Source organism: Glycine max, chromosome 1, assembly GCF_000004515.6.
Source record: "Glycine max cultivar Williams 82 chromosome 1, Glycine_max_v4.0, whole genome shotgun sequence".
NCBI classification, from domain to species: domain Eukaryota; kingdom Viridiplantae; phylum Streptophyta; class Magnoliopsida; order Fabales; family Fabaceae; genus Glycine; species Glycine max.
In genome coordinates, this window is record NC_016088.4 from 56,770,557 (window position 1) to 56,789,248 (window position 18,692).

The 18,692-nt window shown below is 33.2% G+C and overlaps 2 protein-coding genes across 10 annotated transcripts; both read left to right on the forward strand.

Moving 5' to 3' along the window:
* The first annotated feature begins 732 nt into the window (after positions 1–732).
* Positions 733–13,618, forward strand: LOC100783433 (protein EXPORTIN 1A). Of its 5 annotated transcripts, XM_041017423.1 has the most exons (33): positions 735–901; positions 1,010–1,122; positions 1,585–1,701; positions 2,412–2,504; positions 2,594–2,665; positions 2,934–3,041; positions 3,115–3,197; positions 3,681–3,819; positions 3,895–3,963; positions 4,042–4,116; positions 4,264–4,326; positions 4,443–4,487; positions 4,827–4,934; positions 5,124–5,219; positions 6,013–6,207; positions 6,381–6,440; positions 6,901–7,011; positions 7,590–7,687; positions 7,773–7,881; positions 8,719–8,784; positions 8,911–9,009; positions 9,112–9,192; positions 9,301–9,390; positions 10,328–10,413; positions 10,525–10,605; positions 10,686–10,868; positions 11,074–11,140; positions 11,494–11,604; positions 11,745–11,852; positions 12,018–12,155; positions 12,236–12,373; positions 12,445–12,549; positions 13,051–13,618. In XM_041017423.1, exons 2-33 carry the CDS (start codon positions 1,024–1,026, stop codon positions 13,171–13,173), a joined length of 3,216 nt encoding a protein of 1,071 aa, XP_040873357.1. In that variant the 5' UTR covers positions 735–901; positions 1,010–1,023; the 3' UTR covers positions 13,174–13,618. The 5 variants fall into 5 exon arrangements, with proteins under 5 accessions (XP_006573825.1, XP_040873357.1, XP_040873355.1 ...); XM_006573762.4 differs by having other exon boundaries at positions 733–901; positions 12,236–12,549; XM_041017421.1 differs by having other exon boundaries at positions 758–877; positions 12,236–12,549.
* Positions 13,619–13,754: 136 nt separating this feature from the next.
* On the forward strand, positions 13,755–18,609 carry LOC100305554 (uncharacterized). 5 transcript variants are annotated; one of them, XM_014775985.2, is made up of 8 exons: positions 13,755–14,242; positions 15,610–15,649; positions 15,926–16,016; positions 16,478–16,593; positions 16,779–16,838; positions 16,920–16,985; positions 18,122–18,318; positions 18,400–18,609. In XM_014775985.2, the coding sequence occupies exons 1-7, from the start codon at positions 14,067–14,069 to the stop codon at positions 18,311–18,313; spliced, it is 741 nt and encodes a 246-aa protein (XP_014631471.2). In that variant the 5' UTR covers positions 13,755–14,066; the 3' UTR covers positions 18,314–18,318; positions 18,400–18,609. The 5 variants fall into 5 exon arrangements, 4 of the variants coding, with proteins under 4 accessions (XP_014631471.2, XP_006572792.1, XP_040872320.1 ...); NM_001250076.1 differs by lacking the exon at positions 13,755–14,242 and adding an exon at positions 15,794–15,840 and having other exon boundaries at positions 15,587–15,649; positions 18,400–18,450; XM_006572729.2 differs by lacking the exon at positions 13,755–14,242 and having other exon boundaries at positions 14,309–15,840.
* The last annotated feature ends 83 nt before the right edge of the window (positions 18,610–18,692 follow it).

Below are 18,692 nucleotides of genomic sequence, written 5' to 3' on the forward strand. Positions count from 1 at the left end.
CATTCCTCTTTAGTTTTTGATTTTAACAAAGTTACTAAAAGATGTGCAGCGATATACACAGTTACTTGTTTTTTCACTAGTAATAATAATGACAGTAACTGATTAACATTTTAGTCTTTCAAGAAAAAAATAAGAAACTGAATGAATTATTTTTGTTAGAAAGATGCCAATCAATACTCTAAAAATATTGGTTTAAGAAATAAAAAGTGGAAAGCTTTTATTACAAAAATACACCTCTTTATAATTTTCAATGCAATTTTGACAATAATTTTTTTATTAACCCTAACTAGTGTCTTTAGTAGGACTTTTTTCTTATAATTAAAAATTGAAATAAAACTATTCTTATTTTGAAAAATTAAGTTAAAAATATTTTAAATCATTTGAATTCAATTTTGTTTAACACGTTGTATTTTAAGTTTTTTATTTAATATTTGCATTAGCTGGTAGGGCTATTAAAAAAAACTAAACTGAATTGAATTGTGCTAAAAAAATTGAAGTGAACTGTTACATAGTTTAGTGAACTGCTCCAAAATGCTTGAACCGAATTGAACAGTGACTGGGATTAAAAAATGTGAAAATTTACTTCAAAATAAAATGTTTATTGAAAACAAATCAAATAATTTAGAGTATTTTTATAGATAATTTTGAAGTAATTCGGAGCAATTTGATTGAGTATATTATACAGTTCAATTCATCGAAACTATTAGTTGAATTCAGTTTTTTAGAAGTTGAGAGTTCAGTTCATCTAATGTCTAACAAGGTCGCGCTGGCCATGGGGTACAGTCGTGACGGGAGAAGGAAAATAAAAAAAAAAAAGTGAATAATGAATTAATAAATTCCCGAAATTTCAAACTCTGCTTCAAATTGAAGCTGCCATGTATGTTGTCTCTCTATATATAAAGTAGGAATTCCAAACTTGCTCTCCCTCCCTCTTTCTTTTTCTTTTCTCATCCTCCTCCATCTAAACTCTAATCAAATCTTTCACAACATTCTCTTTCTGAGTTTCTAGGGTTTATCACTCCCATGGCCGCCGAGAAGCTCAGAGATTTAAGCCAACCCATTGATGTGCCTTTACTCGATGCCACTGTCGCTGCCTTCTATGGCACCGGATCCAAGGAACAGGTCGCGCCTCCTTTCCCTTTCCCTTTCTTACTCTTTCTCTTTCTCTTTTCGCTTATGCCTCCGCGATTCAACATTCTCCGTAATTCGCCTATTTCTGCTTCACCGACTCTCTTCGCCTCCACTCACCATTCTGCTTCTCCAAACTTGTACTCTTTCACTGCCTTTTTGTCTCTCCCAATGCCTAAAAACAGTTTAACCATACGGAACTAACTTGCTCAGTTGGAGTTTGCTACTCTCCGAGCTATACGGAGCTATTTTTATTTTTTTTCACCATTAAATTGTTTTCGCCTTCCATAATTATACTTTCTCGAGGCACTGTCTTGGTTCACTAAGGTAGTAGACTTGGGAAATAAAAGTCTTGGTAGTATTGTCAATGTAGAAAACATGCTATTTTTTTTTATGCTTGCATGCTTGTTTTTTGTGTGTTTTTAAGTAACCATTGTTTGTATTATAATAATGCAGAGAACTGCTGCCGATCAGATTTTGCGCGATTTGAAAAATAATCCAGACACGTGGCTTCAAGTCATGCATATTTTGCAGAACACTCAAAGCCTAAATACCAAGTTCTTTGCCTTGCAGGTTAGTTTGTTTGTTGATCTGCTACATTTGGGGTAAATAATTAATGTCGATTATTTTTCATCTGTAACACGTAATCTAAGAAGTGAAAGAAATTTTTGGATAGTTTACTTTAAATTATTATACCATTTCATGGAGTCATCTCTCAACAGAATTGTTCTGCAATTGAAATCCAGGAACACAGTACCGTAAATTATATGGTGATGTCCGAATGAATATTCAGGACTGATTACATTTGTTTTATAAAGGAACCTCATCCATTGTTTTGTATATTCAGGACAAGTGAAATCCAGGATGCATGATTACTTTAAAGGACATATAGTTAGGTGTTTTAGTTAAAATTAATCAATATTTGAGTGGAAGTATTTGTAGCGATAATTGTATTCCCAGAGGGCTTGAATCTAGATTACTATATTTGCTGAAAATCTTAACCTGTATACTCCAGTTGCCATGAAGGCTCATGGAAACTAATCTTTTGGTGTTATTTTGTTGGATGGAACTATTGACTCTTTTACTTGTGTATTTTCTTTTTTGGGGTGAGTGTGTGTGTGTTTTCTTTGTTGGTTTTTCATCTTAATTTCTGCATTTGACTGGTTTACAGTTTAGTGTCTTGGAGGCAACATTGTTAGGTGTCAAACAAGTTATCCACTTTGTTACGTTAATTCTATTCTTACATGGCTTTCTTAGACATGTTTCTGTGCTTGTATATACAGGTTCTAGAAGGTGTAATTAAATATAGATGGAATGCATTACCTGTTGACCAGCGAGATGGAATGAAAAATTTCATCTCTGATGTTATTGTACAGGTATCAGCCACACTTGATTTGTTGTTTTGTTGATTCTTAAAGTCTTACTGCATTTTTTGTATTGTTATTGACCCTTTGTTTTCGCATAGCTTTCTGGTAATGAGGCCTCATTTCGAACAGACCGGTTGTATGTCAACAAACTCAATATTATATTAGTTCAGGTAAAAATAGAACTGTACTTACATAATATTATAATGCTGTATTTACCTAATATTATTGAAATTGATGATTCATGTTATTCTCAACCAGCTGTATTATTTATCTAGCTGAAATTGATACATTCTCTATAGGATTTCTCTGTTTTTCTAATGGATATGTAGGTTTCTTTTGCCTTTCATTTTATAAAACTGTTGTAATATTTTAGTGCATTCTTTTGATATTTGGTTAACTACATATGAATTTGTGCTCAAATAAAACCTTCATGTGCAGATTTTGAAGCATGAATGGCCAGTGAGATGGAGAAGCTTCATTCCTGACCTTGTTTCAGCAGCTAAAACTAGTGAAACAATTTGCGAGAATTGTATGGCAATATTGAAGGTAACTTTATCCAAATTTTCATTTACATTTGTTCCTTTAATCAATTAGTAACGTTACAAAAATGTTCTTTCAGCTCTTGAGTGAAGAGGTTTTTGATTTTTCAAGAGGAGAGATGACTCAGCAGAAGATAAAAGAGCTTAAACACTCATTGAATAGGTAGGTAACAGTTAATGACTTTGTTAATATAAAAAACTTACAATACAATGTTTTTTGGGTTCTATTTCATTTCTCCTTTACTTTGGAGATCTTTCATTTTTTCTGGTTCAAGGGAGGACATACCATTGAGGTAGGTCCTGACCACGGGAAGGGTGTATTAAATTAATTGAATAAGGGAGAATTCTAAATTGAAATGTTTACTGAAATGTATAGTAAATGCAGAAGACTGATGAGCTTCTGTTACAGATCATCTATATAGAGCAATGCTCATCTAAACAATATAGAAAATAATTACGGAATTACATTTATCAAGGCATATATCTCTTTTACAGGTGATGGCAATCTTCTTTATCTTTCTTTATAGCTGAAACTGGTGTCTAAATGCTGGATATCAATTATTGATTTTCAGGCTCTAGTTGTTTATTTAACAAGTTATTAGGGAGTGGCTATATATTGCTAAGAATTATATGTGGTTGTTTGCAGTGAATTTCAGCTCATACATGAGTTGTGCTTATATGTGCTATCAGCGTCCCAACGGACTGAGCTCATACGGGCAACACTGTCTACATTGTATGCATTCCTATCATGGATTCCTTTGGGATATATATTTGAATCACCATTGGTAGGTGCGGTTTTCTGCTTAAGTAACACTGCCTTGGAGGAATTCTGAAATCTTTTGGCTGTATGTTCATTACAGCTCAAGACACTGCTAAAATTTTTCCCAATTCCTGCATATCGGAACCTGACTTTGCAATGTTTAACTGAGGTATCCTCCATCTTCTAAGTCCTTATGATTTTACCTTAAACTTTCTTGATCATTATTATTTACTTTTCATGTTCACAGGTAGCAGCCCTTCAATTTGGGAATTACTATGATGCCCATATTAAGATGTATAATATATTCATGGGTCAGTTGCAGGTGTGTTTGAACTTTGAATAACTTAACATTTTGTTCCACATTGTATTTTGTTTATTTGCTTTATCATATTCCTATATCCATTTGTTCTATTTTGATTATGTGGAAATTTCTTTGGTTGATTTTGGGATAATGTAATGTTTAATGCAGACCATACTTCCGCCCACTACTAATATACCCGAGGCATATTCACATGGTTCAAGTGAGGAACAAGTAAGTCTCTGTAATTTGGCAAAGTGAGGAACAAGTAAATAAACCTGCCTGATTTACTACTAAATTATAAATTACTTGTGATGCAACTATCTGACAGTTTTTTTTTCCCTGTTTAGGCATTTATACAGAATTTGGCACTGTTCTTCACCTCATTTTACAAGGCAGGTTTATTTTCTCAGTTTTTGTGTCTGTGATTACAAGGCAGGTTTATATTCATGAAATGTAATGAGACCAGGTGAAAGAATGTGGCCTTGTTTGGGTATTTTTTATGCTTTGTGTATCATATCTTGCTTGTGGCATATTTGAGAATGGACTCACCTTTTTGTATCTTGAATTGTTGTGCCTAAATTTTCTTCCTTTTTTTTTTTTGCATCTGTGTAGCACCTCTTCCTCCTCCTTTTATCTTTCTCCTTTGTTTTTTGGCCTGTATTGGTTTTCGGTGTGTTTGATGAGTTTCAAGTCTCTATTAGAGGTGTGGTGATCCCCTTCTGTTTATGCAGGTTCACGTTCGAATTCTGGAATCCACTCAAGAGAATATATCTGCTTTGCTATTGGGTCTTGAATATCTTATTAATATCTCATATGTGGATGATACTGAGGTTTTCAAGGTATGATGATGTTGACATATATGTCTTCCATTTACATATTTCTTATGTTCTGATTGCTAAACTTGTTTTTCATTCTTGAGTTAGCCTGATAGACCGACCTCTCTTTCTCCCCATTCCCAAAAGTGTCCTAACATAGTGTTCTGAATTGCACAATATCTGTATTTGTATTTGTTTTGTGAAAAATATCAGGTCTGTTTGGACTACTGGAATGTCTTGGTTTCAGAATTGTTTGAGCCAAACCGTAGCTTGGAAAACCCTGCAGCAGCAAACATGATAGGACTTCAGGTGCTGTCTCTTTAATGTTTGCTCATAACCTTGGTCTTGATTGTTAAAATCAAGGGCTGGAGATTCTCTTTTCCCTCACAAATAACTTTCATGTGGAAAAATAGAATCCTGTCCTTTTTGTGTGCCTGTTACATATTTTGGCCATCGTTTACTACATTGATATCTTTCAATTGTTTTTCTATACTTTTCTCTTTCTAAAGAGGATTTCTTATCCTCCTTTACCTCTAATTTTCTTTTCAGTCTCAATAAATTCCTACTATAAAAACAATTAAGAGAACAATTTCTGCTTTTCATACTGCTCCTTTTCTGTATGCCATCTTCCCAAAAAAATTAATGTATTAGTATACTTGTTAATGAATTAATTTAAGTACAATGCTGTAAATGTAATCTAATGAATAAAATCAAATCTGGTGAAATTATCTGTAATAACTATGGCATTTCTTCCTTTATATTCTCACTCTTTTACTTTCTCTTTCTTCAGTAAGTTTTTATTTGATTTTTTCTTTAACTTGCACTGACACAGGGTATTCTTACTACAGGTCTTTGTGTTATTAGATCTAAGATATTTATTTACAAGATATAGTTTGGATCAGTTGGTCACAAACCAAAAACCATTATTTTGGAATATACATTGTTTGAAAATGGTTTTTAATTAATAATAATATGTTGTGAAGTTTTTACAACATTTTCAAAGGTGTATTTTTGTTTAATTTTAAATTTCCAATAGTTTCCTTGTCTGTCGTGTTATTTTGATATAATTTAAGGTCATGGTATGTTTCTCAATGGCAAGCAGGTGCCTGGTATGATTGATGGCATTGGTTCACAGCTTCTTCAGCACCGGCAGCTTTATGCCGGTCCCATGTCAAAGTTGAGAATGCTTATGATCTGTCGTATGGCCAAACCAGAAGAGGTTCTCATAGTTGAAGATGAAAATGGTAATATAGTCCGTGAAACAATGAAGGACAATGATGTTCTTGTTCAATACAAGGTAATAAGGTGAAATCTGACCTTTGCCATACTTTAATTTCTAATATTCACACATAGATATACAATGTATTTTGAAGCCACATTCTCTGTATTTTATCAGATGATAAACTAATAAATTTGAGATATTTCTGTCATCATATTTTCTAATTAGTCAAAGTTCAATCAATTATACAGATTATGAGGGAGACTCTTATTTACTTGTCACATCTTGACCATGATGATACTGAAAAGCAGGTATGTGAATTAGAAAGCAGTGGATCTGTTCTATTTTTTAAGGGAGATAAATTATTCCCTTATCTATTTCAAACTTTATTATGGGGATGTTGATATCTTTTATTTTTTCCAAATATGAACTGGTTTTTTCTTTTCATTGAAGGGTATAATCAGGATGGAAATTTATGTTAGGTGTTGCTTGAAAGATAATAAGCTGAACTTTAAAACCCACTAGGGTTGGCCTATTGGTAGGGGTTTGGGTAGTTTGCATGAGGTCTTAGGTTCAAACCTCAATATATGCTATTGTACACAAACACACAAAGCTGAACTTCATTAACCCAAGGATTTACCAATGTTGTATGGAAATGTTATTTTCATGGGTGATTTGATATACTGACTGACAATTAAGAAATTAGTGCATTTTTGTACCTCCATAAATATCACACCTTGATGCAGTGGACTCTTATGTTGTAATGTGCAGATGCTGAGAAAGTTAAGTAAACAACTTAGTGGTGAGGACTGGACATGGAACAATTTGAACACACTGTGCTGGGCAATAGGATCTATATCTGGTTCCATGGTGGAAGAACAGGTACTGTCAACAACCCAATATGCATTGTTCTGTGCCCAATGTTGTAAAAAAAGGATCCTACTATGATTGAGAGAGGGTTGAAAGACCATGTGACGTAGTAGGATCATAACATCCTACCAAAAATATAAATAAATATTAATACAAAGCATGATAAGTGACAGTATAAATAACTAATAATATAATAATATCATATAAAATTCCAAAAAAATTTAAATATTCATTTTATTGATTGTATTAAGTATTTTGTAAATGTTGTATAAATATTATTATTTCGAATAACAGAAAAACCAAGAATATAATAAAAGTCACAGTATGGCTGAAAAAAGAATATATCAGGTCACATAGGTGATGGTTTGGTAAGAACATAACATAGAGCACAAAAGGAGGCAAGAACCTCCCTTGACATAGAAGAAACAGATGTGCTATGGGAGAAAGGGTTCTGGGTGAAATGCAATGCAAGAGATGCAAGCCTGGAAGGCAGGCCCATTGGATTATATTACATGTGTTTTTCTTGTTGATTCTTTTATTGGTTGTGATTTTTTGAAAAGAATTATAACTCACATCTTTTTCTGTGGCAGGAAAATAGATTTTTGGTTATGGTCATTCGTGATTTATTAAATCTATGTGAAATCACAAAGGGAAAAGATAACAAAGCTGTTATTGCAAGTAATATCATGTAAGGAATGTTTGTGTATTCATTTACACTATGTTAAATGGTGTGTTTCCTTTGTTGAATAATGCCTGGTTGCTTCTGTTGGCAGGTATGTTGTGGGGCAGTATCCCCGGTTTTTAAGAGCTCATTGGAAGTTTCTAAAAACTGTTGTGAACAAGTTGTTTGAGTTTATGCATGAGTCACATCCTGGAGTTCAGGTTTTGTTTTTTTCCTTGATATTTTGTTAGTCGTCAGATGTCTGTTGTCTCTGATGATATTTTCATGACTTGTTAGAATAAACCTAGGCTGTCCTTGTTTAATGTTACGAGCTTGGTTTATGTCAAATGATTTAATGTTGAGATTGATAGAACATCAATTGATATATTGGAGAAGAGCAGTACTAAATCACACAGAATATACAAAATACAACCGAATTTGCTGTCCCAGAGTCATAGGCCCTGGCAGAGAAGTGTTCAGTGTCCATATAACTAGAAAACAATCTTCAAGAAACACGGCAGTTAGTAACGTATATAAACCATCTTCAAGAAACAAATATAAAGTTGCTTAAAAATCAGAATTAGATTCTTTATTTTTAATATAAAGTTGCTTGAAGATGCTACATTCCTCATCTGGACTTGGCTAAGGGGTTTTGAAAAAGATTTCACAATCCACTTTAGCCAATGGTCAAGTAGTATTAGTCAAGGTTTTTTGTATCAGTAGAGGCTAGAACAGTTTGCAGGGCAACACATGTATATTTCAATTATATCCTTACTTTGGTTCTCCTTTAGACTAGGATTTTCTGACTGTGGAACCAGCAGTAAGGTATACCTTATATGTGTATATCAGCACCTCTGGTACTTCATTTTATATAAATACTATATTATCTTTGCCGATAAAAAAAATATATAAAGTTGCTTGAACAAAATATGAAGTTAGTCTCCAATTCTCTGCTTTCTTTTATAAACTGATTCCAACTCAAGGTGTGATACTGTAGAATATATTTGCTGTTGGGAATTCATTCACGCATAATTTTGTTTATGTTTAACTTATTTTAGGATATGGCCTGCAACACATTTCTGAAAATAGTCCAGAAGTGCAAGCGTAAATTTGTAATCACCCAGGTAAAATTTCATTCCTTTTGCATCCTCCGAAAAGCAGAGTCTAGCTTTTCTCTTCCGTATGCATTCAGTACTTGATATCTGATGAAATAGTAGTAATAATAATAAACATGACCATTATTGTGTCAGGTTGGAGAAAATGAGCCATTTGTTTCTGAACTTCTATCTGGCCTTCCAAATACAATTGCAGATCTTGAACCCCATCAAATAAACACGTTCTATGAATCTGTATCCATTTTTTCTCTTAAGTTGTTGATTGATGATTTTAGCCTTATGTTATGTGTTTATATTTGTATGTGCATATTTTTAAGTTATATTATAATATTCTAGGTTGGTAACATGATTCAAGCAGAGTCTGATGCCCAGAAGAGAGATGAATATCTTCAAAAGTTGATGGTGCTCCCAAACCAGGTTATCTGTTTGCATGAGAAGCTGCAGTATTTCCTTTATCTCTTTAATGTTTTTTTTATGGAAGCAAAGTGTTATAATGCCAGAGATCCTACTCATTTTCTTCTGCAGAGATGGATGGAAATTATAGGGAAGGCACATCAAAATGCTGATTTTCTGAAGGATCAAGATGTAATCCGAAATGTGCTTAATATATTGCAGGTATAACATCATAGTAATTTTTGTGTGACTCTGCCGTACTCCCTCCGGTCTTGAATATAAGCAAAAAAAAAAACCTTTGGTCTCAAATATAAGCAAATCTCAACTAAGTTTGCCATATTTAATGAGATCATTCCTAAAATGCCCTTCATTTAATTGAGGGCAATGACACTCATTTATTCTTGATATCAAGTTCCAAGGAAGGGTAATTTAGGAAAAGAGTTTATCTTTTAATAAATGAAATTGGTATAATAAAGTGATTCTAACCAACTTTCTTATTAAGTGCAAGTTTTTTTGCTTATTTGAGACCGGAGGGAGTATATATTTTTATGTGCTTGGAAACCTTTTGAAATGGAAAATACTCTATTGTTTTTTCGTTCAAATCAGTTCTAATTGCATCAAATAATATTTTTATTATTTGTTTTTTCTTCTTCATCTTTATAATTAATTTTGACTTGTTCTTCTTTCTTGTCACCTTTACTAAGTTCTTCGATTAATTTGTTAGGTTTCTTCCGAGCTTCGATGTGAAATTGTAAAACATTTACTATTATTCCAAAAGCTTAAGCTGTTTAGCGAAGACACATTAATTGTTTTGTGTTATATCTCTAATATGTCCCTTCACGCAAGAGCCCTTTGGCCTTGATTCTTGAAGCATGGACAATGCACAAGCTCTCTTACCTTTTGTTGAAATTCAATTTTTTACTATAAGAATGGGGAAGGAAGAATTGAACTCTTGTCCTCTTAGTAATGTAGGCTTCTAATTCCATATCTAAACTAATTATTCCAAAAGCTCAAACTGTTTGGTGAAGATGCATGAATAGTTATATATTACATCTCTAACCATTATGATCTGTAGTCGAGTCCAAGGTCTGTAGTTCGCTTGTTTTCCCCCCAAATTCATGATAATAAATTTGTTATTTAACTCTCCTCTAAATTGCAGACGAATACGAGTGTTGCATCTTCTTTAGGAACATATTTCCTGCCACAGATCACATTGATCTTTTTGGACATGTTGAATGTGTACAGGTATATTCTGTTAACTAAATCATCTTCATATCGTTTTGGCATAGATACTTGTCTACATTGGATTAAATTTTTTTTATCCAGTAAATATTAAATGTGTTTTACCTGCAACAGAATGTTTAGTGAGCTTATATCAAAAAGTATTGCAGAAGGGGGACCTTTTGCATCTAGAACATCCTATGTGAAACTTCTACGGTAAGATTAATTAATATTACATTGGTTTTCTACTAACCAAATTACTGTTTAGTATGTTGATAGTGTTGTTCTTGATGCAGTTCGGTTAAGAGAGAAACACTTAAACTAGTTGAGACATTCTTGGACAAGGCTGAAGATCAACCACAAATTGGAAAACAATTTGTGCCACCAATGATGGATCCTGTTCTAGGAGATTATGCCAGAAATGTGCCTGATGCGAGGGAATCAGAGGTTTTGTCACTTTTTTCCACAATTGTAAACAAGTATGTCAATTTTTCTCAGTTTTGCTTATTTTTATTAATTAATATATGGAGCTTTAACACTCAAAATTCTACATTTATATTTCTCCTATAGTATCTGATCCCAACCCGTGGCCAAAAATTGTTTGTGGGAAGAGTATGCTAAGTTTTTTCTATTATAATTACTTATAGTATATATCACTCATATTTCTCTTTTGTATACTTTCAGATATAAAGCTGCCATGGTTGAAGATGTCCCACAAATATTTGAAGCTGTATTCCAGTGTACACTGGAGGTAATTGTATAGTACGTCATTTGGCTAGGATGTTAATGCTCTCTTCAATCATCATTCTGATAATGACCCTTAGATTGACTTCCATCTTTGCCAGCCCTCATTCACTTTCTTTTTATTTTTCAATAATCCGCTTTTACAAATTTACATGCCTTGTTTTTGGAGAATGTAGACTAACTTTGTGGTTTCTGTTAATCAAGATTTAAATTTACAGAAACTGGTTTGAAATCATTTTGAAGTTCTGTTTTTTTATTCATCATCAGTTATTTTCTATCAATTGTGTCGATGTATAATTATTGAATATTTGCAACTAGATATCAACTGATTTGTATCTATTCTTTTATTCTGTTACACAGATGATTACAAAAAATTTTGAAGATTACCCAGAGCATCGGCTAAAATTCTTCTCTTTACTGCGTGCCATAGCTACTCATTGTTTCCCTGCTTTGATCTGCTTGTCAAGTCAGGTTGTGTTTCTTGCTCGCACTCCTCCTATGCTAAACCAACTGCATGGAAGTTTATTTGATTTTACCTAATATTGACTGTGACTGCTCTTCCAATTTAGTTTGTGTAGCTTGTGCCTGATGTTGTTTGTAATCTGTTTCAGCAACTGAAACTTGTTATGGATTCAATAATATGGGCGTTTCGGCATACAGAAAGGAATATTGCTGAAACTGGGCTGAACCTCTTGTTGGAGATGCTGAAGAAGTTTCAGGTGTGGTCTTTGTATATTATTTTGTTCATAACACTCACTGTTGACCTTCAAAGTTTCTTTGCCAGTTTTTCTTGTTTTTTATTGTGCATAGCTTTTCCTGTTTTGGAGGATTTCTGATCCTCCCTCAAGTTTTCCCTCATTAAATCTCTTTGTAATATTAAACAGGAATCAGAGTTCTGTAATCAGTTTTATCGAACATACTTTTTGACAATTGAGCAAGAGATATTTGCTGTCTTGACAGACACTTTTCATAAGCCTGGGTTCAAATTTCATGTCTTGGTGCTTCAACATTTGTTCTGTCTGGTACAGTTTCAAAATCATGCTTTTATTTGTTTTATTATTCAGTGAGAAATCGCTGTAATGAGGAGTCTGAGGTTTTTCAGGCAGAAACTGGTGCCCTAACTGAGCCTCTTTGGGATGCTGCTACAAATCCTTATTCATACCCAAGTAATGCAGCTTTTGTACGCGAGTTTACGATAAACCTTTTAAGCACTTCATTTCCAAACATGACTGCTTCAGAGGTAATTGAGGAGAAACAACTACTATATTACCCCCCCCCCCAAGTAGATGACCAACTTCAAGATATTTTCAGGTTACTCAATTTGTTAATGGCCTTTTTGAGTCCACCAATGACCTCCCCACATTTGAAACCCACATACGAGATTTTCTTGTACAATCCAAAGAATTTTCAGCTCAGGTAATGCTTTATGCAGTAGCACTAATAGAATATTGCATCATATTTGTGCTAACTAAGCTGTTACATACGATGATTGTTTATATTTTCTGCAAGGTTATGGGTATTTTTGTCTTCAAATTTCTCATAGTCTTTTTTTTTTTTTTTGCCTTTTAGAACCTTGTGCCAGTTTGGCTTCTCTTAAACTTTCTTTGTTGAAAAGTATTTCCTATTAAAAAAACAGCTTATATTATCTGAAAAAATCCTTTACTTCTCGCTCAAAGCACTCATACTTTGGTCAATGACCTGAAAAATCAGTGTTCAAAAAGTAGCTTTGTTGATTCCACAACATGCCTGGTATTCTAATTCCTGAATGTAGTCCTATGTATTCATGACTGCTGACTACTTTGGTTTGCTTTGTTCTGTAGATTATTTGACATTACAAACGTAGCATGATGTGTTGGAATTTATATTTTTAGTGTATTTCAGCACCTATGGTTTGTTAATTGTCCCCCTCTACTGCAGGATAACAAAGATCTTTATGCTGAAGAGGCTGCAGCTCAGAGAGAGAGGGAACGACAAAGAATGCTTTCTATTCCAGGACTTGTTGCCCCGAGCGAGTTGCAAGATGAAATGGTTGACTCATAGATGAAATGGGTGAAAACACAGTACACCAAAGGGCATTTTGACTTGTGTCACAAGCGCCTTGATTCAATCAAATACCAGATGGTTTGGGAACACATGCATCATTTTCGTCTTTAAAATTTAGTTTCCCTGCTTTTCCCAATATATCATGTTGGGACTGGTTTGGCATAGGTTCATGATTTCAGAGGTTTTGCCGGCTGGTGATAGTGCCTTGTCTATTGGTGAGTGTAGATTATTCAGTTGCTAATTTAGGATGATAATAGTCATTTGTGGGATTCATCAAGGCAGCTTTCGATAGAATCACAGGATGGATGACTCCTTAGGTGTGACCTAATCTCTCGCGGTTTGTGCAGAAAAACCCTTGTTTCATATTTTGTATTTTTTTTCACCAATTAATTTTAGGGGAATTGATGTACCATAATTGCAGTAATATATGGTTTTCGTGGTATTACTGTAGATCACGCACCCCCGTCCTCGCTAGGTAAAGTTTTTATTTTACTACCAATTTTTCTTGCGTTCCAGTAATTAAAGTATTTGCCTAGTATCATGTAGAGTATGAGGATTGCATTTCTAGTCCTTTATTGATTAATGCGTTGTGGGTATTATTTTCTGTATAGTCGTTGTGGCTGTGCAGCTTAGTACCAATCGTTGATCACGACCCGAGAAAATTGCATAGTTAGGTAGTGAAATTGCAAATACCAGAGAAAATTCGCATTCTAGTTTAGTTGTTGGTGCATGATTCTTTGCTACGAATTTCACTGTTTCATTGCCTCGTCGCGAGTTCAATTGCATGCCAAGCCTGTTCTCATAGTTTGCGGCTAAAACTTCTCGAATCATGTAAAGGTGTTGCTTGGTTTTTATGGGGTGCAAGAAACCCCCTGTCCAAGGAATCTCCCATGCAAAAGAAACTATTCAACCACAATTTCTTTCTAAGCCCAACTTCCTTTATAATCACAATTTCTAAGCCCAACTTCAAATGCTTTAACCATGTATTTGTTTTTGCTTCAGCATTGTGGTGGATAGGGAGACGGAGGAACAATAGAATTTTTTATGAGCAAAAGTGGGACATCTGGTATGTCTTGTGGAATATGTATCCTTTTTATGATATTTTATTATGTTGATTGATAGGAATGAAAACACCCTTTAGTTAAGGAATAGCTTTAGTCGTATTTTTTTTTCCTATCCTTTTATTATTCCAATGAATAAAAAGAATTTGATTTCGAAGTGATATAATCTATTTAAATAATTAAAATAAGTTAATAATAAAATTCTGTATAAAACTGTTATCTAATGCAAAAATTATCTAAAATTGTTTTAGTTTAGAATTAATTAATGTTTTAAAATCAGTTTTTTAATGTAAAATTAAATACATAAAAATTTACTTAAAATCATGCTAATTGATATTTTAATGTTTTTTGGAGATTTTTTTTATTGATAAGTATTAATTGTTAGTTTTTTTTGTTAGGGAGAGATTCAAACTTGGGATTGTTGGATTGTTTTTTTTTTCTTTTGACTATTAAGTCAATTGTATATTCCCTAATTGAAGAATCAAGCACACATTTAATTACTTACTGTCACATGTTAATATTATGGTTAAGTCATGTAACTTTTTTGAATTTTAGATTAAATTAATTGAGAATGTTGTACAACTTAAATGGTGTTTTACTGTTAATTTTATTAATTCAGTCAATTTTTAATGGCACGGGAATTACATTTAATTACTTACTGTCACACGAAAACAATGAATTTTCAAAAATTTATTATGCTTAATATTTCTTATTCAGCGATATTTATATTGTCCTACTTACGCCATTTATTATATATTGTATATCTATATATTATTATATAAATAAATCTTTCGTGGGACCAGTAAAGATAACTACAAAATTAATTATCTTCGATATGGATGGATAGGCTTCAAACTCATTAGTTAAGTAATAATTTTGATTTTAAACGTGGTATAATTTTTATTGATTCTTATATAAATCTTTAAATTTTTTTATATTATAATAATCATAAGTGTCGCAGTTTGATATTATTATTATAGACTAAATTGAAACTGGATATTATTTATGATCTTTAAAAGTAGCATTCACTTTTTAATTTGGTTTATATATATTGCAGTAATTTTATAATTCATGATTTATTTTTGCTGAATTATAATTCATGATATTACAATGACAATAAATGACATAAAATCTTTTAGTATCAATCTCGATTATCCTTCATTATAGGCAAAAAAATTTTAACCAAGTATAGACAATCTATTTGAGCAAAAAAAGTACTGTGAGGATAAATCCTAAATTAAAAATAAATGTAATATTATATGAAAAATATTTTTTTAGCTTAAAATATAAATAAAATTGTGTACTATTGTGTTTCTTTCAATTTCAATTCAATTCAAAATTGAGTTTTTGTTGTTTGTTGGTGCTTACATAGGGAGAAAGTTCTTGGAAGGAAGGAAGAAGCCAAAAGGAAGGTTAGTTGATTGTTCAAAGTTGAGCAACTTTCTCATTCATTCATTCATTCTCAGCTCATTTTTTTGATCTTTCAATTTTTGGAAAATCCAAATTTTTTACCTTTCAATTTTTGATACTCGGACCCGGCACCGGCATGGGTCAAGCTTTTCGAAAGCTCTTTGACACCTTCTTCGGCAACACCGAGATGAGGGTAACTTTCTGCTTGCTTGTTAAACGTTAATTTTTTACACTCAATTTATTATTAACTTTATTATTTCCTTGATCTGTTTGTTCAGGTTGTGATGCTTGGTCTTGATGCTGCTGGCAAAACAACTATACTTTACAAGTTTCACATTGGAGAAGTTTTATCCACCGTTCCTACAATTGGTGGGTCTTATTATTTAAAATTTTGCAAATTCCTAAAACATATTTGTTCATCCTTCTTTAATTTTTGTTTCTTTGATTGCATAAATTCGAGGATTAGCAGAGTTGTATTTTTGTTTTGTTGACTTCGTAATGACTGTTGAAGCCTTTTTATGATAAGCTGGTTTTTGTAGGAATAAGTTTGTTGTGATGAAAAGTGAATTGGCACAAACGTATTCATGCAACCGTGTTTCGAGTTTCAACAGATTTAGTGACATAGGCTAAAAGTCACAACTCACAAGACTAGCGTGTCTTAGAATTGCTCTGCACTTTCAAATTTTTGTGTAAAACTCTAAAGATGAACATGTTTCTTTTAGTGATAGTTGTTGAATGTCTATATGGTATTGGCGCCGCTTGTTAGTTTTGGCCAGCAAATGAGTCTACATAATGTTTCTCTAGGTTTTTAAATTTATATTGCCTTGCAGGTTTCAATGTGGAGAAAGTTCAGTATAAGAATGTTATTTTCACAGTCTGGGATGTTGGAGGACAAGAGAAACTAAGGCCACTTTGGAGGCACTACTTTGACAACACAGATGGCCTGGTGAGAATTAATTTTCATGCTTTTATCTCGGTGAAAGAAAAGTTATGTTAAGCTGGTTGTTTTTTTATTAAAAAAAATTTCCTTCTTTCACCATCATTAATCAGTCCAGTAGAGGCCTGGAAAGAAAGGTCTACATGCATAAGGTAGCAAGGTTGATATATTTGTTGACGTGTGCACTTATGCAGATTTATGTTGTTGATAGCCTGGACCGTGAGAGAATTGGTAAAGCAAAGCAGGAATTTCAGGTGACAAAATCAAATTCACTTTCATATGTGTGTGCTTGTTATTCTAAACAAATTTTGAATTGGTTCATGGATTACTTGCAGACAATCATAAATGACCCATTTATGCTCAATAGTGTCATCTTGGTGTTTGCCAACAAACAGGACCTGGTATGTGTTTGTTACTTTTTTTTTATCTGTGTTCTCTTAGTTGCATTACCTGAAATTAAGGTTATCTCTACGACTGGATATCACATAGGAGCCAAACACATGTAACTGGTTGACATTGTTTACTGAATATACCAAGAGGATGTCTGAAATTCAGACATGATACAATTACTTTTAGGTTTTATATTACTCAAATCATTGAAACAATGAAAATCATACGAAATTAGTTAGAAGGTCTCTGAATTGTATTTACTGCTATTTTAAATCTTGTGTTAGAATATGAAACTTTTCATGGGCTAGTTTGCACTTAACAACTTAAGTTTTAAAGATCATAGACCTCTTGGGATGATGGTATCAAAGCCTCTTAAGAACAACTGGTCAGAAATATGGTCCATGCTGATCCCGTTCTTCATAATTAAATTTCAGCAAATGGTAAAAGTAAAACTGGATCTGTTAGAGACATAAGACAACAACTCTAAAGATAACCAGAAGTAAACCATACGGTCTTAACTCTTAAAGCCTTCTTCTCTTCATCCATACTCCAAATAGCCCTCCAGAACCATTCTTCAAAGGGTCTGACTCTATCCACCCAACCTGCCTTCTTAGTGAAAGATTTAGACAAATTTGTGCCATTCAAATATCACCAACACTTCTAGTTTCATCTCATATAATGGTATAAAATTCAACTTGTCATTTTAGATTACTATATGGAGCCATTTTTGTTCTTTCTTTTTCCTCTATTATGAGCAGATAATGATAATTGGATAAATTGCAGGCTTGTGTTTGCCCCTGCACAGTCACGAATTGTTAACCTACAGAGATTGATTGCTTGATGGGGAATGAATGGGTTGGAAATATTTTGCTAGACTAGATATGTACCAAGCTGATAGCCGAAGTTAACTTCTGGAATTGATAAAATGTTTTTTCAAGATATATAGACCTAGCAGGTGGCAAAGACGAACTTTTGGAATTGTTTTGTTCTCTGCTGGTTTATTATGTGCTATATAAATTTACTAATTATTAATATCCACTAATATAGCATACTTTTCCTCTTGAAAAAAATATTCTCCTCAAACAATGAGTTTTGCATTGTGCTCTAGTGTGGTTATAATTGTTAACATTTTCTTTTTCTTTTGTAGAGAGGGGCAATGACGCCAATGGAAGTGTGTGAAGGACTAGGTCTCTTTGATCTAAAGAATAGAAAATGGCACATACAAGGCACTTGTGCACTTAAGGGAGATGGTCTTTATGAGGGCCTGGACTGGTTGGCTTCAACACTGAAGGAAAGAAAAGCTGCTGGATACTCTTCAATAGGAACCTCATCCTTCTAATATAGGTTTGAACTATCTTACTGTTCAATGTTCATGAGTTACCTTCCTGTTTATCATTCCATCATTATGGGTATTGTATAATGCAGGTATTTTAGCCTTTGTCATTGAGGAACGTGCAGGGTTTGGCCAGTTTCACTCAAGGATGTTGTAAAAAAGTAATCAATTTTTTTGAGTTGCATTAGGTTACCTCTATAGCTGATGAATTATATAGATGCTTTGACTTTCAAGGTGCTTAGATATGACTTTGCAGTGTATAGAAGTTTGAGCATGATAAATGAAAACTAATTTGAGACTCACGAATTCTATTGGTATTTTGATGCCCCTGATTGCGGATTTGTATCTCTTGGTTCATTTTCCCATGATCTACCCCATTTCTCTT

Coding starts and splice junctions, on each gene's coding strand:
- LOC100305554 (XM_014775985.2), top strand. CDS start 14,067: ATGCAAAAGAAACTATTCAACCACAATTTCTTTCTAAGCCCAACTTCC. Junction 16,017..16,477: donor ATCCACCGTTCCTACAATTG/GTGGGTCTTATT, acceptor ATTGCCTTGCAG/GTTTCAATGTGGAGAAAGTT. Junction 16,986..18,121: donor TTGCCAACAAACAGGACCTG/GTATGTGTTTGT, acceptor TTTCTTTTGTAG/AGAGGGGCAATGACGCCAAT.
- LOC100783433 (XM_006573762.4), top strand. CDS start 1,024: ATGGCCGCCGAGAAGCTCAGAGATTTAAGCCAACCCATTGATGTGCCT. Junction 8,785..8,910: donor GTAAATTTGTAATCACCCAG/GTAAAATTTCAT, acceptor TTATTGTGTCAG/GTTGGAGAAAATGAGCCATT. Junction 10,414..10,524: donor GACATGTTGAATGTGTACAG/GTATATTCTGTT, acceptor TACCTGCAACAG/AATGTTTAGTGAGCTTATAT.